Below are 23,407 nucleotides of genomic sequence, written 5' to 3'. Positions count from 1 at the left end.
AATCTGAGAATTCCAGATTGGCTTCGCAATCTACAGCGCCTGGGCTCAGATTGCGCTGAGCTGCCCGCACAATCTGATTGTGCAGGCAGCTCAGCGCGATCTGAGCCCAGGCGCATTCTGGGGACGCTGAAACGTTTGTTGCACAAGACCAGGCACGATAAAACCGCGTACCTGAGCTTCTGCGAGACTTCTGGCCTGGGAGCACACCCAAGTTTGTGTGGTGCAAAATTCCAGTATGTTGTTCGTGCAATCTGTGGATTTCCCTCAAAACCTGAAGGGCACAGCGACTCCATTCGTATGCTATCTATGGCCCGATTAATCATCATTATTTTCCCTGTAAAGAACATGCAGAGTACAGCGAATCCGTGTGGGGCTCTATCTGTGTGCGCATCTGTGGATTTCTTTGAAAAAACATGAAGAGAATAGCGAATCCGTGAGGGGGCAATCTGTTTTTTTTTGCAATCTGTTACCCGATTTCACTGAAAAACAAAAAAAATGAGGAGCACAGATTTCCGCCACACGGATTCGCTGTGCTCTTCACGATTTTCAACGATATCCACACATTGCACCTACAGACTGCGCTCCGCATGAATTCGCAGTGCCTTTCAGGTTTTGAGAGAAATCCACAGATTGCACGAACGGCGCACGTGAATTTTGCACCACAATTTACTTGGGTACCGGTATACCGCTTGTGCTCCCAGAAGTCTAGCAGAAGCTCAGGCACGCTGATTTACCGTGCCTGGTCTCGTGCCACAAAATATTATCGTGTCATCCCAGATTGTGTGCGCAATCCGCGTAATTTGGAACTTCTCAGATTGCGCAAATTCTCAGATTGCGCGGAGCAATTATACAATGAAGAACATGATGACATTGTATATATAGTAGCACAGGGGATTACGGTCGTGGTCTTAGCATCACACAGCAAACACTGCGTACTTGAGTTCGGTGCTACTTTATTCGTTGGGTCTGATTTCTCTGCTCCGAAATTGAACATCTGTACACAGGTGCTAGTCGGCGTCAAATGTACCCTGTATTTCCACCAGCCATCTGACGTCTCGACTGCACTGCTGACAGTATAGTGATACTTCCAATGTTCAGCGCTGCGTTTGCTATCCTGTAGTACGGGCAAGGTGAAGGTTGAGTTGATTTTCGTCTGTGGCGATCCATGATTCAGAGATCACTTGTCGTGAGAGGTACCAAGCTCAAGTCCTGCTTGGAAGCTGAAGGATTTTGCCAGCCGTGCTGCGACCCACAGTGAATTGGGAACTCGTGTTCGTGGGGAGGGGGGGGGGGCATGGATGTGGCAAATGGGATTTCAGACTTTGGTCTCTGGTTGGTGGATTTGATCTATCCTCCATCACCATTTAGGAGCCGTTCTTGTCAGCAGAGCTGCGGTAGAGATCATCCCCATCTTCCATTACTCACTCCCTTTTTACAGACTTGCGACTTCAGGAAGGAAAAGGTACAACGATTTAATTAATTAATAAAAGAAGGAATCTGTATTGTTCCCTTTCCTACACTACTCCCTCCAAGCTGTCATAGTAGTCTCCTCAAGTTTAGTATACATGTAGATGTCCGTGGTCCTAATTGGGCGACAGAAGTCGCACAGATTAAACCAAAAAGAGCAACACTGTTCTGTCTTGGGATGAGGATATTGTGTCCCTGTGGCATTACCGGTATTTAAATTCGAATAACAAGCAGAGAGAAAGACCTAGGAACTACAAGTTACGCTATACTGTCCACTAACACCACCAGTTACTAAACAATCAGCTCATGTGATAACATTGCACGACACTGACCGACGGCACTGACGTTCTACAACTAACAGCTCTAGCACATCTATAACTTAGAACCTTCCAAGTTGGAAGGCTGTTGGAGTGCGCATCCAAGATGTGCTAGAGCTGTGAGCCAGTTAGTTGTAGAACGTCAGTACCGTCGGTCAGTGTCGTGCAATGTTATCGCATGAGCTGATTGTTTAGTAACTGGTGGTGTTAGTGGACAGTATAGCGTAACTTGTAGTTCCTTGGTCTTTCTCTTTGTATAAATTAAACCTTGGCTCTCCATCTGAGTCCAAATAAGCAGAGAGAATGAGATACTATTCGCGGAGACAATATTAAAAGCGATGAATAGAATAAACTGCTCAGTTACTATTTCCAACACACAGCAACAGGTAAGTTAGGTCCGCAAAAAAGGTTTGGAAAGAACCTTTTCTTGTGATGGTCACCAGTTGGGTTAATATCGCAACGTGTGCGCAAGAAAGAACAAACGAAGAGTAAGATAGGCTGCAGTAAGCATATTCTCTTACTTCAAGCAGATAGCATGATAAGGATGTTACAATAGCAGAATGAACCAAGTCGATCGTCGTTTCACTAAGGACACCAACCATTTCCCGGAAAAAGATGTACGTATGTCATGTCACCAATAATATCTTTGTTATGAAAAGTACCCGTGTTGAAAGTTTAGATTTCCGTCTTCACTATACCTGCACCCGTACAGACATCCAGAGCACATAAGGAGTCTTTTGCACCTTCCACTGGCCGAACGTGCAAGAAAGCACCTTTTCTTGCTCAATGCACAGTGTTCCTCCCCCCCCCCCCTCATCAGTTGAGCTTGAGAAGGTTATAATATTTGTCACTTGAAAATGAGAACCCGTACGTCTTCTTCGTACGGTATCACCAGATAGGAGCGTCAGTCAGTGTCGCTCGAGGACGGTGAGAACAGACGTCGACAACCCTCGGCCATTCACAACGCTGTCATCTCCAAACCAGTTAGTCGCAAGCCCTCGCTGGGCACAACAGTACGAAATAGTGGCTGTGACTTCAACACTGACTCACGCTGCTATCTGGTGTTCACGATGTGTTTGTCGCGCTGGAAACGAAGCGTCTCTGTAAGTTTGTATTCCTGGTGATGTTTGTGTCTGGACAGCACTATATAAGTGCTAGCGTTGGATCGTTGGCTAGTAGCCTAGCAACTCGCAGCAGCTCCCGAATAGCGGCGAAACCTAGTAAACCGAGTACCAGGAACGATAAGACAACAAGCGCCAGAAGGAGCCAGTGCAAACTGAAGGTAACCATCCTCTGCTACCAATGTAAACGTCTCACTTAGTCTGCTGAGGATTAATCCGTCTCTTTATTAGTTAAGAATCAGTTTTATACAGTAAGTAGAATAACAGCTGCTAAAGCGAAAGGTAGCCGTGAATAGTAAGTGCTAGAAGTTGCACAAGCTGTGCATCTGATAGGCGTGCACAAGCTGTGCATCTGATAGGCGTGCACAAGCTGTGCAACTGATAGGCGCACACAAGTTGTTTTTTATTCCCGTAGCTATGCAGAAGACGTTACTTCAGTAACGTCTTGCGCTAGCCAGGGTCCACACAGCTTTAATTTGGTATTTGTTTGTGTGTTTGTTTGTTTGTTTGTTTGTTTGTTTGTGTCACGCCTGGCGCTATCCGTATCTGACGGCAAAAAAAGCATAGGATGTTATAAATTTTTAAATTCTCCTATTTTATCCAGGCATGTCCTGGGATTCGAACCCGCACTATCGCCCTACATGCATTCCCCCATACACTTCGCATTCGTACCCATTCTTCCAAGTTGCTTCACGTTATTAGGGACCTTTCGCATTTGCTACGAAACGAATGCGAAACGAAAGTTTGATTCGGCTCGTAATCGTTTCGTTGAAAACAGATTTCAGGTTTCGCAAGTCGTCATGCAAATGTGCATGGCAACTACGAACACGGCCGCGGACGCCGGTAGTTTGGCGTACGGGTTTTTACACGCACACGTGCATGGATCATGGAATCAAGGGAAAATGTGTACCTTGCAAAACATGTGTACCTATCCAAATAAATGTGTACCTGACGGATTCGGAGCGTGCCACGAATGAAGAGGCTTCCATTCGTGAAAACGAGTTCTCCGCAGCTACTCTGACGAATCCTCGAACCCACGTGACGAATCAGCATTCGTTTCGTATCCGTACGCGGGGTGCGAAAGGTCCCTATTATCTTGCGTTTGAAAGCCCTATTTGAATATTGCGGGCAGCTGTATGTGGCCAGCTGTGTTTGATGGTACGGTACGGTACGGGAGACGGTGTCGTATTACCCTCGATCGTACCTGTCCCGTACCTATATCCCTTACCGTGCCGTGCCATCAAAGACGGCTGGCCACAATGCATATTCAAATAGGGCTTTCAAATGCAAGATCACAATGTGAAACAACTTGGAAGAATTAGTATGTATGCGAAGTGTATCGGGGGATGCATGCAGGGCGCGCGATAGTGCGGGTTCGAATCCCAGGTTATGTCTTTAAAAAAAAGGTTTTTTTTTAAAGAATTTATAACATCCCTATGCTTTTTTGGCTAGGTCATCAAGGCAACAAAGCATAGCGTAGGGCCCTGAGCCTCCAAGCTCTCTCGTTTTATTTTATTTTTACAAAAAAACACACACCATTTGACGGCACAAAGCAGCAAGGCAGCGATGAGACATACATGTATGTGATATGGAATGACAGGAGTGGGGGAGAGGCAGGGGCAGCTTGACCGACCATAGGGTCTCGGCTTCATTGCAACCCAAGCGCTCCACAAAAACAAAAAAATTACAGAAAATACGCAGGGAGGTAGATAACTGGGGATTACGGGGAAAGGTATGCACAATAAAAAGTTATCAGAGAGTCAACGAAGTGAATGGAGGAGGGAACAGAGTTAGAGCTTTTTTTCGTCTTTTTTCTTTGATTCATAGCCTGTCCGTTGCCCACTCCCAGTGGGTAAGGCGCAAGTGGGCATTGACCTTTTCTTTGAACGTCTGCAGTCCTTTCCTTGTTAGCTGGTTCAGTAGAACGCACTGCGGGAGCTGGTTCCAGACCTCCACAACAGCTTCAGGGAAGGACCGAAGGACATCATTCCGTGCTCTGGGCGGAAGAGTGGAAGTGCGCTGAAAGTGGTGTGAGGGATGCTTTTGTGTGCGTCGGCCATGGCGTGATGTGTTGGTCGCTCGGGGTGGATCGGAAGGAGGGTGAGAAGCATGTCTGGGCCAGTTGAAAAGTGGAGCTTGTACAGAAAGCAGAGTGCTCCAATCATTCTTCGGATGTCCAAGCTAGGGAGGTAGGCTCCATCACCGATTAGGTGAAGGCCACGGCGTTGGATGGCAGTGAGGCGAGCCAGAGTGGTGGATGCGCAGTGATAGGAAGGCAGAAGAAGGTGTAACAGTTACACCCGGTGCTTCAACATTTCAATTTCAAACTTGGATTTGGAAGGCCTGCGTGCAGTTTGTTTCTCTACTCCAGGTATGTCCGTTTGCAACATGACCAAACCACATTCTGCTCAAAGTAGTCAATAGATTGATGCACTCGTGACTTTTGTGAAATTTTGCTAGCTTGACAAAAACGTTTGGTCTAGCTGACATTGCGATAAAGCTCATCCCTCCACTCATGAGGCCTCGTAGGCTGTTTGATCTCTGAGGAAGGTACTACTTAAGTCTTCTACATGTGTGGCAGGTGCGTTTGGGAGATTCTTCTCGACATGCACAAACAATTAGCATGCACAACATGCGCCGCGCGTTGTGCATGCGCTTTACGCCAAAGTTGCTAAGAACAATTTTGTCCGAAGTTGTTTCTCAGTTTAGTATCTCCATGCCACATGTATGGACTAGGTTGAATTCTCTTATTAGCGCCCAGTTCAGACAGTATCGGATTGACACCTTACACACAATTCCGTAATTCAAACCATTTCTGAAATGTACCCGTGTGTTGGTCCTGTGGCCATTGGATTCATTCAATATGTGGGCATCTAGTCCAACTTAATGCAGCGTACCACTACGTCCAGGCATTCGAAATGGAACATTTGGACAAGTAGCCGCTTCTACACCATGATGGATGGAATACATTAATCGTCTCGCAACCAGTCTGACAATCGTTTTCGTCGGTTGATGAATGATGTGAAAATTGTTTGATGTTGCTGAAAGCAAGATAAATTTCACATTGTCGTCCATCAGCAAGCCAGCCATGCAATTTGATCTCGAAGCGGATAGTGGTAGACGAATTGCGTGTTTACGCAAATGGGGAAATAGAAACGGGTCATATTTCACAAAGCCTGCATCGGCAGAGAGGGTTCCACAAGAACAAACACTTCCTGAGAGCACATGAAACACTGTTAATAATCTAAGGAGATATCATGCATGCTATTGCATCCACTGCGCGGTATTGCAATTCCATTGTATATTGGAAATGCCAGAACGTTTACCCGACAACTAGCTCTTTGTCAGTCCTCTTTGGTATCCGAGCAAGAGTTCACATGGAAGGGGTGGGAGGGGGCGAGGCTGAATTGAAGGGTTGGGAATACAAAGCCCACGAATCAGCCCATTGGCCACAAAACCCGCTGCAGCCCCCTCCGTCCTTGTGAGTTGAGCTCTTTGAATACATGTACGTCCATGGCGGGTGAATGTATAAAAAAGTATTATGTTCTGCTGCAGTGAGTTGGTGATCGGCCAGGTCAGTCATTTGTTGGGTTGGGTGGCACACTAGCTGTTGGATTTGTTGTAGTAGGCAGAAGATTTGGTGTTCGCGTGGGTGACGTAAAAGGTGGGTCGATCTGAGGTCTTTTACAACTTTAATTAACCCTTTCACTGCTGCAGGGTTGTGCATACAGGCTCTGAAAAAATCCGAACAATAGCGCCAATGGCCAACTCCACAACTTCATGGTCCAGGCAACTGGGTCGGTGAACATTTGGGAAATAAACACTGCATCATCTCAATAGCATGAAAAGTCACTAGGAACAAGATGCAGGCGATGACGTGCAATGGCATCGTTGACGCACAACGAGCGCAGGGGAATAAAGAGCTCTAGTATCACGTAATTCACCCTCCAGTGCGCGTTCCCTTTTGCGTCCGCTAGGTTGCCAACATTTTTCGCGAATTCCTCTCCCGGTCCTTTCACGATGCACATGTCGTAACTAAGCTCGGCATGCAGCGGTGCACGAACCCACATTTGAAATTGTTCTACTCGCAATCTTCACACTGTCAATATCTTTGCTCTGCTGGTGCATCTTCAAAACGGCAGGACCAATGGTGGGAAAGGTGGGAATCGTTGTCTCGGTGAACTGTGTGCCTCAGTGCAATTTACTTCGAAGTATTATACTCTTCGTTGACGGTCTATTTTTAATGTTGTTGCGACTGGACTTGCTCCAGACCTTTTTTGAAGTTTTTCCTCAGGAACGTTGACAGAGGACGCAGGCAAAGCTGCCGTCTGCACCATGAGGTTTTTTTGTACTCAGGCCCATCGACTTTGGAGGTGGGGCGGCCGTGGAAGGTGGGGTCCGGGGGTCGTCCCCCAGGAAAATTTTCAAAAATTGAAGCCAATTGCAAGCATTTCCGGGCATTTGCTGCCATTTCAGTGTTACTGCAATGAAAGACTTTTTGATTCTGCAACAAACCAAGAAGACGCTTCGATTGGGGACATGGGTTCTTCATTATCTTCCCACGGGAAAAATTTCAAAAATTGAAGCCAATTCGCAAGCATTTCCAGGCATTTGATGCCATTTCAGTGTGTTGTGAGTGCAATGTAAGACTGCCAGTTTTGATTCTGCAATAAACCACGATCGGGTCAAGGATTCTTCATTATTTGCCACGTTTGGGCTGAGCTGCGATCATGGAGTGTGCTCCAAAAAAAAAAAAAAAAAAAACCGGCCGTCACAGCTGTGACGGCCTTGGACTACTTACTAGGAATGTTGACACCCCTGCATACTCGACAGTGACGTTTTCCTGGTCGGGCACAGGCTGCTTGATGCCTGCGGCTAGATGATGTGGTTGGCAGCTACGGCAGCACTCGCCTGCATGTCATCAGCATCAGGTGACGACAGGGGCACGGAGTTGTCCGTGACTGTTTGCATCGGGGCCAGAACAAAGATGCCAGGAGTAGTGAAGGCATACCATACCTCATGCTGTGCGGAAGCAGACGACGATTCGTATTTTTCATAACACCAGACACAATCAGCATGCGTCCTTCTACTCTGTGGGTAGACACAGAGTAGAAGAAGGCATGCTGATTGTCCTCTTCACCATTCTAATCCATTCTATCAATATTTGATTGTTGTTGTCTCCAATTGCCGAGCATCTCTTACACTACTGCGAGAGATATTAGACACCCGATTGAATAATGGGAATGCGCATCAATAGTGATACAAAGAAGTGTTTCTATCCGTTGACTCTCTGCCCAAATCAACCAGCTGCATCTCTACTGATGCATAATGTGCTATTAGGCAATCACGGAGGAGATCCAAGTACTGTAGTTCAGCCTGTGTGTGTGTGTAAGTCAAGTGACACGTGCATATTACCGCCCTTGTTGGCAAGATGATAGTCGGCAAGCTTCGCATACGCGGAACGTGATTTGCCCTGAACGATAATGTTCGCCTGGGCATCGAGAAACACTTCCTATTATCGAGTCATATCCACAGATATGAGTGGGGAATGACCGCAGCGCAGCAATGCTACCTGTAGTAGCCGCACACAATGCAGTGCCATACAAATACGATGCATCATTCATTGTTCTGTATTGTATAGACACTTTGGACTATAGTGTGACGGTACCATTGGATAGCAAACAAGACGCCACGAAGTGATCATACTGCGCTGGATAGCATCGACGAGCACCCTTCGGGAGGTAATTGGTGAAACTGGTAATACATACAGGCAGACAAGACAAGCGCTGGTGAATATGAGTACTAATACTTGAACGTAGGGTGTGTCGTCCTTGCATGAGGTGCAGGAGTTAGCACTGAGCGCGTTCCAGCACAGGGATCTGACCGGCGGAGTGTTCAATGGGTCATGCTGTTTTTGTTAGTGTTTTCTCTATTTGAATTTGCAAAACCAAACGGACAAAACTGTCCAGTGACAAGGCAGCGAATGATGAGCATCAGATCACTTTGCATAAAAGTATATAGGGGCAGAATGATACAGAATAAAAGAAGGGTTTGTACAACACTAATACCGAGAAGGGAGCACGAGGACGATGGAGCGGCCATAGTCTAAGCAAGAAACGTGCGGCAAGAAACACCAGAGGTGGTCCTATGTATGTATGTATGTATATTTGTATTTGAACTCGCAAGTACACTCGGACTACAAGCCCAATTACATGGAAGCGAATGTGACAATGGGGTTAATTAAAGAAAGCGGTGTAGGAAGGAGGAGGAAGGTTGCAACTTAACAGGGTGTACAATTCAGGAGCAAATTTACTTATGCACAGAAAAGCAGAGAGAGAGAGAGAGAGAGAGAGAGAGAGAGAGAGAGAGAGAGAGAGAGAGAGAGAGAGAGAGAGAGAGAGAGAGAGAGAGAGAGAGAGAGAAGAGAGAGAGAGAGAGAGAGAGAGAGAGAGAGAGAATGTGTGTGTGTGTGTGCTTGAGTGCGTGTGTGGTTTGTGTGTGTGTGTGTGCTTGAGTGGGTGTGTGGTGTTTGTGTGTGTGTGTGTGTGTGTGTGTGTGTGTGTGTGTGTGTGATGACTGGCGGCGTGGCCACTAGACGAACACGCTGTTTATCCAGTATGCGAGAAGTATAGAGGTGTACACGATGTCAGGTAGGATGATTGCCGTGTAGGGTAACCAATGGACTTTGAACGTCATCTCTTACGGCCAGAGAAGACCCCTCGAATTCACGAACCCTACGTGAAAAAAAGGAATACAGTAAACGGTGTTTCTAATATGCGAAGACGAACATTGAAAGCAACATGTGTATGCTGTAGGCTAAACAGAATAGAAGTAAAATCAATTGAAATCGGCCGTCGCGATAGTCTCCCTGCCCCATGATTTAATGGGTAGAGCTGATCCACAGAAACTATGCATGATCACGGTAAGCGGCACATAACGTTAGTACATCACCAAGCACATTCATCATTCAACACAGTACGCAACACCTACTACTAAGTTCACCCACCGGACTGTTGGGGCTGCTCTGATTTGGATCTTGACGGGTGGACTCCCGGTCTAGGGTCTTGGGATCGGTCACTTGCGGCTGTCGTTGCTTAGTTTGAAGCGTCTCCACTCCCTCGAGTCGCTGCATTGGGGCCATTTCTTTCACTAGGCTGTCCATTTTCGATACTATCTGCCGCAGGTTTTCCAGCCCGTCTTGGAACTCAGCCCGAAGCTGTTGCCATTGAAGAGCGACCTGATTTTCGTCTGTATGTCCGGTAGCGGTAGCTTCTTCAGCATTAGTAGTATGCGTTTTTTTCTCCACCACTAAGGACGGTGGGTTTTTCACCCTTTGCTTCTCTGCACTCCTCGACTTCAATTCTTCATCCAGCTTGGCAACTTGTTTTTCCTTGTCGGACACGTCCTTCTCGGTTATTCTCCCAGTAAGTTTCTGGACCTTAAGATATGGCCTGACTCTTTGCATCATACCTTCTTTCGCATTCAGAACACTGTACGGGGGCTTAGCGCATTGCGTAGCGAGGTGGCCCAAAAACCTATCACGCTCAGTGCAGATTGCGCTAGCGTCAGGGTTTTCAGCTCCAGTACAGTCTACTGGTTTCGGGTTGTCAACGAAGAAGATGTTCACGTCTTGCAAGCCTAGTTTCTCTCCGATTGCCTTCTTAAAGCCTTCAGTGAGCTTCTCCGTGACTTCTTCAGTTCGTGTTCTCACAAAGCAGGTATGGAACACAATCTCATCTTTGAAAACAGCCTTAAGCAGTTTGAAGCAGGCTATAGTGGCGTCATCGAAACGTCCTGTAGTGACGAAACACACCTGATCCAATCCGCTTGGGAAATCCTTGATAGCTTCCTCAAGATGACCAGCGTTTTGCTCGTGAGAATCAGCAACATTTCTGACTTCAATGATCGTTAGATCAAACTGCTGGTCCTGGACTTGAATGGGGAACGTTTCTATCTGGTTGGTTTCAGATTGATTCGACCCAACTCTGTCCGACACCGTGAACAAATTCGGGTTGCCTGCCAGTGAGTTGGCAAAAGCGGATTTTCCAACGCCACCACATCCTACAAGGAGCACGGCAAGCTGCTTACGAGATGGGACTGGTGAGGAGTTCTTGCTACTGGTTGCCATCACAGACAGACTGGCATTGTCGGAGTATCTCGTCCTGATAGCGTGTGGAATGCAAAATCAGAGTCGTTCAGGACTTCCTCAAGCGAAGAACAGATAGTACCTCAGCAAGACTAGGATCTTCAAGGACAGCCTATGCAGGGAAAAGCTCTTCGTGCCAATTCAAGAAAAAATAATTTCGTGACGTTCTCAGCTCTACGTTACGATCACGTACGCATTGGTCGAACTGGCAGATTTTTCTCGCGGCACCGCCTGACCACTGGCAGGTTGTGGGTTTGCCCTGTGCACCTGTGCATTCCATAAAGAAATGTCACAGATGTGCCAAACCGCAGAAACTGGAACTAAATTGATCACAAGGTGCCACTGCGTCTAGCTCAAAGTTCTACCAAGGGGTTTTAAACCAACCTGTGCAATAGGTGCGCGCACACGCCACCATAGATTAGAAGCGGCTTTCCTGTCCTTTATGACTGCAATGTACGAAGAAAATGTATGGTACTTGTTCAGGTGTCATGAATCTCTTGCCGAGATGATGGTAACATGTTGTTCCGTTTTTGATCTCACGCGTTTCGTGAAAACCTAACTCCCCCCCCCCCTCCTCTACACCACACCAACCGGCAACATGGATATCAGTAATACACTTCAGAATAACCTTTCCCTGTCACCAAACGTTTTCGCAAGCGAAATCACTGCTTTGAATTTTTATCATTTCTATTTTTAAATGATTGGGAGCACTAAACTCAAATTCAAAGGATCAGTCGGGGAAGTGAACTGCCTGAAAAGAGAAAAAAGTGTTATCTCTTTATACCTTTGTGCACAGTCCAGCACACAACGCAATGAGAAGACAGAAACAAAGGGAAGACGTGATACTACAGCGGGGAGCCGGAGCAGCGTGCTGATAATTTCGGAATACCTCCCCTGACCACGGGTCTCGGGTTCAGCGGCAAGACCAAGCATCAAATACAACAAAATAAGATTCTTGTATAATAGCACATGGAAATTCATATACATGTATGTGTGATGTAGAGGAAGCGAAATGAGATGGGGCATTGCCTGATGATGACGAAGAGGAGAGAGAGAGAGAGACTTGGAGTAAGTGTATGTGTTGGACAACTTGATTGTGCATGTACATGCACCTGCGCATTTGTGCTATGCCTAGGCACATAATCAAGTTGTCCAACACAGTCGCACATTTATTGACATGCAATGGAAAAAATGTGCAGATACCCTGTTTAATTAATATCACCCGGTGCAGTAATAATAACATGGCACACCTTATTCAAAGTCTTTACACTGCATCTCTGTAAGCTCAATGGGGAGTTGCACGGAAAGATAATCTTGAAACTGAATTCCAATGGTTGAATAATTGATCGGTAGTCCCGAGTATGTGTCCATTTACCAAATTCGTCTAGTGTTTCTGTGAGAATAAAATCTCCATACACACTACCTTATATCAATTGTACGAGACAGTGGGAAGGTTGCAAGCAGACACCTTTCCTGTTAATGATAATGCACTTTAAAACAGAAAGGTTCCAGGCTGTCCAAGAGAGTGCTCAATACCGAGAGGCAGAGCTAGTTCAAACAATACGTGGACGGAAAAAAGTGTTTTAACTCCGAGTTTCAAACACTAAGTGATCATCAGACAACAGCAATGGGTAAATCTGGATCAGTATTGGTTTATATACCCACAAACTTGCAAAGTGTAAATGACTGCTGCATCATGCCGCAAATCTAAACGGTGCGAATGACAGCAGTGCAAAATGTAATACATTTATCGGAAAGTCTATACGAAAACTGGTTTATAGTCTCGTTGATAATTTTAATCATCAAAATAAATACACGGGGAGAACGTGATACACGTGCAAAAATGAGCTGACAGTCAGTGAAACTGCTCGTGCGAAAAGAAAAGAGATCCGTGGGATTGCCAATAGGCGGCCAGTGTTGTGACGTACTGAATCAACCAAAGACAAACCGCTTGTAGAAACGTTTCGAAGTAAACTTGTTTAGCAAAGATATGTTGAAACAATTATAATTATTACATGATACACTTGGGAACTAAGACAAGTATACAGCAGGCACCCTGAAGACAGGTTCAGTAGCGTTCTGTTGGAGCTACGAATAGTATCATTGGGGTGGACAGTGAACGTAACAGAGTAATGCAATAATTTATATTAGTTTTCCACTACATTTCCATGCGACGTTTTTCAGGTAACGCCGTTTCTACAGCACTAAATAGAGAAGGAAAACATGGCACTACATCTAGTGGCTAATGGGAAGTAAAGGTAAGAGATGTGGCCAAAACGAAAGCTGATAGCTTACTTCTTCAGCGCTTCCGTCTTCATGAAATATGCCCGTCGGGGTCGCCACGTTTTCAGTCGGTCAAACCAAGTCAGATCGTTGTACTTTACCAGCGCATCCTTGTACATCGTCTCACGCAGCTCGGCAGGATCCATTGTGCTGTGCACCACGAATTGAATTTTGGTGGCCTGGTCATCTAGCTTCTTCTGGAGGTCTTCCTTTTCGCGGTGCTGGTGATCTAGCTTCTTCTGCAGGTCTTGCCTCTCGTCATGATGACGATCGCTCTGCTCTTTGAGCTGATGGTGACTTTCTTTGAGAGCACCCTTTAGCGCTTCCTCCCTTTCTACCTGCATTTTGTACTCTGTTTCCAGCTTCTTGTAACGAATCAAGTGATCTTCGATGGTATCGACGATTTCCACTAGTTTCGGTGGATTGAAGACTTCCGTGCAATTCTCAACGAGGTGAGCGAGGATCTTCTTGCGTGATGCTTGCCTTATCGACGTATTGGTTCTCCTTTTCTTGGTTGTACTTCTTGAAGTAAACGGCGGGTTATTCACTAGGAAGAAGTGATCGACTTCTTTCAAGATATCTGACAGTCCCTGCATTTCAGACTTGATTCTAGCCACAGTTTCATCGTCTTCGAAATCGTCGCAACGGGTGCGGACGACACACATGTAGGGCAGAATAGACCTGGCGAAGACAACACTCTGCACCAAGTCGAGGCACTCCCGCTCCACATCAGTAAACCGGTTATTTGTCACAAAGATCACTTGATGTATACCTCCCTTGCACACAACGGCCAGGTTTGCCAGTTCCTCTAGTACTTTCTCCGTTGAGAGTTCAGTATCTCCAAAGCCAACTGTGTCTATCAGATCGAAAATCAAGGTTTTTTCGCCATACTTGACCGGGAACCTTTGAGACTTCACGTGTTGCGTAACACTTTTTGCTGAATCTTCTTCGTGGAAATGAATGTCTTCGCCGCCTGCTAAGACATTGCACAGAGTAGATTTTCCAGATCCTGTTCTACCGATGAGAACTATCCTCCGGAATTCAAACGCCGCTCCACTCTCCGCCATGCTTTCCAAAGAGATTCCAGCCCTTCGGAGCCAAACTGATCCCGTTCGGGAAGAAGCGCTGGACATTATACAATGTATGCAGAAACCTGTCGTGCTGCAGCTACGCGCGGGTCCCTTGCGATGGTAGAGCCGCGAGTCGGCAATGCAACGGACTTTGGCGGTGAGTTGACAAAGCGTGCGCGCGAAATATCTTCCATACGAGTCAGTGAAGCGTAAACAGGTCACTGGCGAAGTATTTGCTAGGAACACCTTGCGTAGCTGCATACACTTGCTGCAGCTGAGGAACGCAGCTCCCATCATACCAACACAATGCATCAGATTCTGGTGGCGCTGTTCTCATGTGAGTGAGCAAATCCCTGACCACCGCTACCTGGCTACCGGTACATGATAGCGTTGTGACCGTTTTGTTAGCATGATGTTGACCCATGCACAACTGTCTGGAACTTCAACTAACTTTTCCTGTCAAGAAGGTTGTCATTCCTGGATATCAGGAATTCGTTCACGTCACGTGCTAGGCGCATGCACAACAGTAAAGTTTTCGATTTGGTGTACAGCTAGCAGTGCTAGTGTCCTGCTGCAGGTACGGATATCTTGCGCAGCTAATACCGCGATGCCCGATTATGCAAACGGATGTCATCTCAGCTAACCTCTCCACAGCAGGCACAAAGCTCAGTGACTGGCTACGTCAACGTGGCCTCATTCTCAATGAGACAAAGAGTCATCTCCTAGCAGTGTATGCCGGACACAAACAGCCAACCCCACCGATCAAAGTCACCTGCGACAGGACACCCCTCCCAGAAGCCTCCTCAGTCAAGTATCTCGGAGTGACCGTGGACAACACTTTGACAAGGAGGACATTGATAAAGTGGCAGCCAAGATGGCTCCGAAGATCGGAGCACTCTTGCGCGCACGCCGCTGCCTTAGTGAAGGTGCAAGGGCACGGTACGTGACCTCCGTAGTACTGCCAGACGCACTATACGCCTCGCCCTCTTTCAGTGGCTCACTGTCGAGTGCTGAGAGGAGGAGGCTGCATGTTCTGCTGAATCGAGCAGTCCGCACTGTCTACGGTGTGCCCATGCGACACTCGGCGAACCTTTGCTGACCAGGCTGGGAGTTTTCCAGGTGTCAGAGCACTTCCACCAGAACACCTTAGCTCTTGTTATGGAAGAGCCTACACGGTGAGACATCGCAGTCCGTCACAGAACTAATGACTCCACAAATGACCAGAGAAACCCGCCTTCAGCAGCAGGACGGACTCAGTCTTCCAGTTGCAAGAACAAACGCTGGCAAGTCGAGGTACGCCTTCAACGCTACAGGTAAATGGAAGAGATTACCTGGAGACGTCCGCTCCAGCACAACGCTGGGGACTTTCAAAACTGCAGCAGTACCGTACGCAATTGCTCATTGACTGTGCCTGATGTATTCATTGCTACTTGTAAATACATGCAACAGGAGCAAATGCCATGTTAGACAATGGATCCGTACCATTGATCTCCAGCTGACTATCATTTCCAGTGCATACACATTTTTTTCTCTCCCTCTCTTCTTTTTTCTTCCCTCTTCGCTACCTTGTCATTGGGAAGAAATTCCCGTCTGGATTTTGCGAAGTAAAACAAAATAAAGAAAATAATGCATTCCAAGCGGAGACGTGCAACTTGACACGTAACCTCAAAAGCACTACACAGCAGGACCGCTTTGGATTGAACGGGAACGCAATGATCTACAATCAGCACACATACGCCGTCGGACCATGGTACTGTCCCGCCCCGTCCTGGCCAGAGAAATCAGACTTCATGATTATAATTATAGTAATTATGTCACGAGTCCGCGCAATCTGAGAATTCCAGATTAGCTTCGCAATCTACAGCGCCTGGGCTCAGATTGCGCTGAGCTGCCTGCACAATCTGATTGTGCTGGCAGCTCAGCGCGATCTGAGCCCAGGCGCATTCTGGGGACGCTGAAACGTTTGTTGCACAAGACCAGGCACGATAAAACCGCGTACCTGAGCTTCTGCGAGACTTCTGGCCTGGGAGCACACCCAAGTTTGTGTGGTGCAAAATTCCAGTATGTTGTTCGTGCAATCTGTGGATTTCCCTCAAAACCTGAAGAGCACAGTGACTCCATATGTATGCTATCTGTGGCCCGATTAAGCATCATTATTTTCCCTGTAAAGAACATGCAGAGTACAGCGAATCCGTGTGGGGCTCTATCTGTGTGCGCATCTGTGGATTTCTTTGAAAAAACATTAAGAGAATAGCGAATCCGTGTGGGGGCAATCTGTTTTTTTTGCAATCTGTTACCCGATTTCACTGAAAAACAAAATGAGGAGCACAGATTTTCGCCACACGGATTCGCTGTGCTCTTCACGATTTTCAACGAAATCCACACATTGCACCCACAGACTACGCTCCACATGAATTCGCAGTGCCTTTCAGGTTTTGAGAGAAATCCACAGATGGCACGAACGGCGCACGTGAATTTTGCACCACAATTTTCTTGGGTACCGCTTGTGCTCCCAGAAGTCTCGCAGAAGCTCAGGCACGCTGCTTTGCATGTCATGATTGGAAGCTGTGGCCTTAGTGAAAAAAAAACAAAAAACGCTGAATTACCGTGCCTGGTCTCGTGCCACAAAATATTATCGTGTCATCCCAGATTGTGTGCGCAATCTGCGTAATCTGGAACTTCTCAGATTGCGCAAATTCTCAGATTGCGCGGAACAATTATACAATGAAGAACATGATGACATTGTATATAGTAGCACAGGGGACTACGGTCGCGGTCTTAGCATCACACAGCAAACACTCCGTACTTGAGTTCGGTGCTACTTCGAAGTACTTTATTCGTTGGGTCTGATTTCTCTGCTCCGAATTGATCATCTGTACACAGGTGCTAGTCGGCGTCAAATGTACCCTGTGTTTTCACCAGCCATCTGACAGTATAGTGATACTTCCAATGTTCAGCGCTGCGTTTGCTATCCTGTAGTACGGGCAAGGTGAAGGTGGAGTTGATTTTCGTCTGTGGCGATCCATGATTCAGAGATCACTTGTCGTGAGAGGTACCAAGTTCAAGTCCTGCTTGGAAGCTTAAGGATTTTGCCAGCCGTGCTGCGACCCACAGTGAATTGGGAACTCGTGTTCGGGGGGAGGGGGGGGACATGGATGTGGCAAATGGGATTTCGGACTTTGGTCTCTGGTTGGTGGATTTGATCTATCCTCCATCACCATTTAGGAGCCGTTCTTGTCAGCAGAGCTGCGGTAGAGATCATCCCCATCTTCCATTACTCACTCCCTTTTTACAGACTTGCGACTTCAGGAAGAAAAAGGTACAACGATTAAAAGAAGGAATCTGTATTGTTCCCTTTCCTACACTACTCCCTCCAAGCTGTCATAGTAGTCTCCTCAAGTTTAGTATACATGTAGATGTCCGTGGTCCTAATTGGGCGACAGAGGTCGCGCAGGTTAAACCAAAAAGAGCAACACTGTTCTGTCTTGGGATGAGGATATTGTGTCCCTGTGGCATTACCGGTATTTAAATTCGAATAAAAAGCAGAGAGAAAGACCTAGGAACTACAAGTTACGCTATTCTGTCCACTAACACCACCGGTTACTAAACAATCAGCTCATGCGATAACATTGCACGACACTGACCGACGGTACTGACGTTCTACAACTAACTGGCTAACAGCTCTAGCACATCTATAACTTAGAACCTTCCAAGTTGAAAGGCTGTTGGAGTGCGCATCCAAGATGTGCTAGAGCTGTTAGCCAGTTAGTTGTAGAAGGTCAGTACCGTCGGTCAGTGTCGTGCAATGTTATCGCATGAGCTGATTGTTTAGTAACTGGTGGTGTTAGTGGACAGTATAGCGTAACTTTTAGTTCCTAGGTCTTTCTCTTTGTATAAATTAAACCTTGGCTCTCCATCTGAGTCCAAACAAGCAGAGAGAATGAGATAATATTCGCGGAGACAATATTAAAAGCGATGAATAGAATAAACTGCTCAGTTACTATTTCCAACACACAGCAACAGGTAAGTTAGGTCCGCAAAAAAGGTTTGGAAAGAACCTTTTCTTGTGATGGTCACCAGTTGGGTTAATATCGCAACGTGTGCGCAAGAAAGAACAAACGAAGAGTAAGATAGGCTGCAGTAAGCATATTCTCTTACTTCAAGCAGTTAGCATGATAAGGATGTTACAATAGCAGAATGAACCAAGTCGATCGTCGTTTCACTAAGGACACCAACCATTTCCCGGAAAAAGATGTACGTACGTCATGTCGCCAATAATATCTTTGTTATGAAATTTACTTGAAGTACCCGTATTGAAAGTTTAGATTTCCGTGTTCACTATACCTGCACCCGTACAGACATACAGAGAACATAAGGAGTCTTTTGCACCTTCCACTGGGCGAACTGGAAGGAAGCACATTTTCCTTCTCAATGCACAGTGTTTCTCCCCCTCCCCCCCCCCCCTCCTCATCAGTTGAGCTTGAGAATCTTTTATATTTAAGTCACTTGAAAATGAGAATCCGTACGTTATCTTCGTACGGATTCACCAGATAGCAGCGTCAGTCAGTGTCGCTTGTGGACGGTGAGAACAGACGTCGACGACCCCCTTTGACCTTCTTTTCAGCAAACGGCCTCATTGATCTGCATCGCTTGTATTGTATACCTGTGTTTAATGCTTACTGCTTACTGCTGCCATATTGTTCCAAGTATCAGTTTAGTTTAGTTTAACCATCTCTCCCAAAGCAGAAAAAGAAAGCTTGAAAGGAGGCATGAAGTACAGCACTGGGATCCATATGACCCAAGGGTGAAGCACCAATCAATGAAGATAAAAGAAAATCCTGAACACATTTTGATAAACTTCATGAGAGAAAAATTCAACTATACCAACTTCGATACTCACATCAAATCACAGTCATGTATAACAGAACTACTGAAGTAGTAAACACCAAGCATGCTGCACATGGGACACTCCAAGCAAGACAAACTCAGACGAGATAAAACGGCATATGCAGAGAAAGACAATACATGACTGGGGGCATATGGCAGAAATTCACGCCTCTCGGCTCGTCACACAGCACAATCATGATGCACCACAATCATAAAACACACATACTGAGACACATCGAGACATTACGGGCAGGCTAACATAAAGTCAACCGACCGTTCCGACCATGCCACTCTCCCATCCATGACCAGTTCCCGACCGCACAATTCTCAGGGTACCCAGAATAGCACATTGCTGCAGCCGCTGGATCACGGACGCGTGGAGCCCAAGGCTTAAGATGTGGCTGCGGCTCGTTCCTTACATACCACCCAGAGCACCAATGATAACTGGAACAACAGTTATCTTTTGTTCCAGATCCTCCTCAGCTCTGCTGCCAAGGGCAGGTATTTACTGATATTCTCCTGCACCTTCTCATCGACCCTGTGGTCCAATGGTACACTGACGTCCAAGAGCAGTGCCCGATCATCCAGAACCAGCACCAGGTCTGGTCTGTTCGCTTTTATTACTCGATCTGTGGGAATGGAAATCTCCCACATAAGCTTGCAACTGGCAGAACTTCTGACCTGTACCAGCTGCTTACTGCTGGGTAATCCATGCTGCTTACTATTATTATTATTATTATTATTAAGTAGTGGTTGCGACTTCGGCGATGATTTGTAAGAAAGGTTTGCTCCCCACACCGGAGCTCGCGCTATTCCGCCGACTTTACTTGACACTTGACTGACTCACGACTGCCATCCAGAGCACACGAGAAGTCCATCGAACCTTCGACTTGGCAAACCTGCAAGAAAGCACCACTCCCTGCTCAATACACAGTGTTTCGGGAAATTCACCCCTCATCAGTTGAGCTTGAGTAGGCTGAGGAAGATTGTGCCTGAAGAGCACCACTTATATAGTGCTCTCCAGGCACAAACATCACCAGGGATACAAACTTACAGAGACGCTCCGCTTCCAGCGCGACAAACACCTCGTGAACACCAGATAGCGGCGTGAGTCAGTGTCGCTCCTGGACGGTGAGACAGACGTCGAGGGCCCTCGGTCATTCACAACGCTGTCACCTCCAAACCAACTAGTCGCAAGCCCGCGCTGGGCACAACAGTACGAAGTAGTGGGTGCGACTTCGGCGATGATTTGTAAGAAAGATTTGCTCCCCACACCGGAGCTCGCGCTATTCCGCCGACTTTACTTGACACTTGACTGACTCACGACTGCAATCCAGAGCACACGAGAAGTCCATCGAACCTTCGACTTGGCAAACTTGCAAGAAAGCACCACTCCCTGCTCAATACACAGTGTTTCGGGGAATTCACCCCTCATCAGTTGAGCTTGAGTAGGCTGAGGAAGATTGTGCCTGAAGAGCACCACTTATATAGTGCTCTCCAGGCACAAACATCACCAGGGATACAAACTTACAGAGACGCTCCGCTTCCAGCGCGACAAACACCTCGTGAACACCAGATAGCAGCGTGAGTCAGTGTCGCTCCTGGACGGTGAGACAGACGTCGAGGACCCTCGGTCATTCACAACGCTGTCACCTCCAAACCAACTAGTCGCAAGCCCGCGCTGGGCACAACAGTACGAAGTAGTGGTTGCGACTTCGGCGATGATTTGTAAGAAAGGTTTGCTCCCCACACCGGAGCTCGCGCTATTCCGTTGACTTTACTTAACACTTGACTGACTCACGACTGCCATCCAGAGCACACGAGACGTCCATCGAACCTTCGACTCGGCAAACATTCGAACCAAGTCCTCAACGTCTGTCTCACCGTCCAGGAGCGACACTGACTAACGCTGCTATCTGGTGTTCACGAGGTGTTTGTCGCGCTGGAAACGGAGCGTCTCTGTAAGTTTGTATCCCTGGTAATGTTTGTGCCTGGAGAGCACTATATCAGTGGTGCTCTTCAGGCGCAATCTTCCTTAGCCTACCCAAGCTCAACTGATGAGGGGTGAATTTCCCGAAACACTGTGTATTGAGCAGGGAGTGGTGCTTTCTTGCAGGTTTGCTGAGTCGAAGGTTCGATGGACTTCTCGTGTGCTCTGGATTGCAGTCGTGAGTCAGTCAAGTGTAAAATAAAGTCGGCGGAATAGCGCGAGCTCCGGTGTGGGGAGCAAACCCTTTCTTACAAGTCATCGCCGAAGTCGCAACCACTACTTCGTACTGTTGTGCCCAGCGCGGGCTTGCGACTAGTTGGTTTGGAGGTGACAGCGTTGCGAATGACCGAGGGTCCTCGACGTCTGTCTCACCGTCCAGGAGCGACACTGACTCACGCTGCTATCTGGTGTTCACGAGGTGTTTGTCGCGCTGGAAACGGAGCGTCTCTGTAAGTTTGTATCCCTGGTGATGTCTGGATCTGGAGAGCACTATATAAGTGGTGCTCTTCAGACACAATCTTCCTTAGCCTACTCAAGCTCATCTGATGAGGGGTGAATTCCCTGAAACACTGTGTATTGAGCAGGGAGTGGTGCTTTCTTGCAGGTTTGCTGAGTCGAAGGTTCGATGGACTTCTCGTGTGCTCTGGATGGCAGTCGTGAGTCAGTCAAGTGTCAAGTAAAGTCAACGGAATAGCGCGAGCTCCGGCGTGGGGAGCAAACCCTTTCTTACAAAGTCATCGCCGAAGTCGCAACCACTACTTCGTATTATTATTAAGGTTTCCCGTCAGTCATTTCCCACGTGGTCATGTTTCGGCTGCCAACGGCGCTTTCTGCGCTCCGTTTAATGTTGCTTGCAGATGTAGATTCCCTTTCTCTTTGCTGATGATGTCACTCTTCTAAATGTTCATAATTTATCCCCTCTTTAGATGAGAACATGTCCCACCTCCAGCAGGATCTGGCCAGCTGCCAGAATTGGGCTCAGAATATCCATGGGAAATTTTCTCCAGAAAAATCTTTCACCTTTTCGAATCATGACATTCCTGACTCCTCCTCTATTTTAATGGACGGCGTTCCTATTGCCTTTGGACGTTCTGCTAAGCATCTCGGCGTACAGCTCTGTGATGGTTTGAAGTTCCATGCCACTTCCACACCATCTTCAGGAAGTTTCAGCAACGAGTCAACCTTATGTTTCGTGGGCCGACATTTACCATCGTTTCATATTCTCCTCTTGTATAAGTCTTATGTGCGTCCGGCAATTGAATTATGCCATTCCTGTCTGGTCATTTAGGACCACATTCGCTCAGTTAAAGTCCCTTGATGTACTCCAGGCTAAGGTTTGCCGGCGACTCCTGAAGTCTGCGAAAATAACCTTTGACATCAATGAATCAAAATCCAATTTGAATAGATTGTGTCACTTAGAATTTCTCTTGTTTTATTTAAGTACATCAATTTCCACCCAGAATTCCCCCCCCCCCCAAAAGCTCATTTTTAACTCACATGGTCGTATTTTTTCATCCCTTTTCCTACAGAAAACGGATGCTCTTTGGAATTGTCTTCCACCCCGATTGACAACTTTAGATTCCCTATCTGAATTCAAGCGTCATTTACGTATTCACAATGCTAAGTATCAGTTCGACTGCACTCGTGCACCTTTGATGTGCAATCATTGATTTACATGCTTGTTCTTTTTCTTTTCTGTCTTACTTTCTTTCCTTGTGTTTCTTATTACAAGTATTTCTTTTTAAATCCAACATTTCACACTCACCTTGCGCACTTTCTCTCGCATCCTTAACTATGCGACTAGTACATACACAAATAGCAGATCCCCCAGATAGGCGTTAGCCTTTGGGTAATCCTGAAATAAAGATTATTGTTATAATTATACAGATGAGAATTGTTGCGTGTTTAGATAAATGCATGATGCACCACAACTGCAATATCAATCTGGTGAAGCATTTCACTTCGCTAGTGTTCCTGGAGGAGGCTGTTTACACGACAACGATTGAAAACGATGTGCGTTTACAGCTTTACACGACAACGAAATACGGCGTAAACGGAACGAAATCGTTGCGTTTTACTACTATCGTTTACACGACACCGCCCGAAAACGATACCTAAACGGAACG

At 46.7% G+C, this 23,407-nt stretch overlaps 2 protein-coding genes across 2 annotated transcripts; both read right to left on the bottom strand.

Moving 5' to 3' along the window:
* Positions 1-8,519: 8,519 nt before the first annotated feature.
* LOC135829411 (uncharacterized) lies at positions 8,520-11,165 on the bottom strand. Its single transcript, XM_065341819.1, has 2 exons — positions 9,912-11,165; positions 8,520-9,639 (listed from the first exon to the last, which is right to left on the bottom strand). Exons 1-2 carry the CDS (start codon positions 11,031-11,033, stop codon positions 9,631-9,633), a joined length of 1,131 nt encoding a protein of 376 aa, XP_065197891.1. The 5' UTR covers positions 11,034-11,165; the 3' UTR covers positions 8,520-9,630.
* Positions 11,166-12,567: 1,402 nt separating this feature from the next.
* Positions 12,568-14,567, bottom strand: LOC135829516 (uncharacterized). The gene has a single exon (XM_065341917.1). It carries the CDS (start codon positions 14,465-14,467, stop codon positions 13,343-13,345), a length of 1,125 nt encoding a protein of 374 aa, XP_065197989.1. The 5' UTR covers positions 14,468-14,567; the 3' UTR covers positions 12,568-13,342.
* Between the last annotated feature and the right edge of the window lie 8,840 nt (positions 14,568-23,407).

The sequence above is a fragment of the Sycon ciliatum genome, chromosome 13 (assembly GCF_964019385.1).
Source record: "Sycon ciliatum chromosome 13, ocSycCili1.1, whole genome shotgun sequence".
Classification (NCBI taxonomy): Eukaryota; Metazoa; Porifera; class Calcarea; order Leucosolenida; family Sycettidae; genus Sycon; species Sycon ciliatum.
This window is presented reverse-complemented; position numbering and strand designations above follow the sequence as displayed.

Bases quoted from the DNA above. Each gene is read 5' to 3' on its own strand.
- LOC135829411 (XM_065341819.1), bottom strand. From the start codon at position 11,033: ATGGCAACCAGTAGCAAGAACTCCTCACCAGTCCCATCTCGTAAGCAG.
- LOC135829516 (XM_065341917.1), bottom strand. From the start codon at position 14,467: ATGTCCAGCGCTTCTTCCCGAACGGGATCAGTTTGGCTCCGAAGGGCT.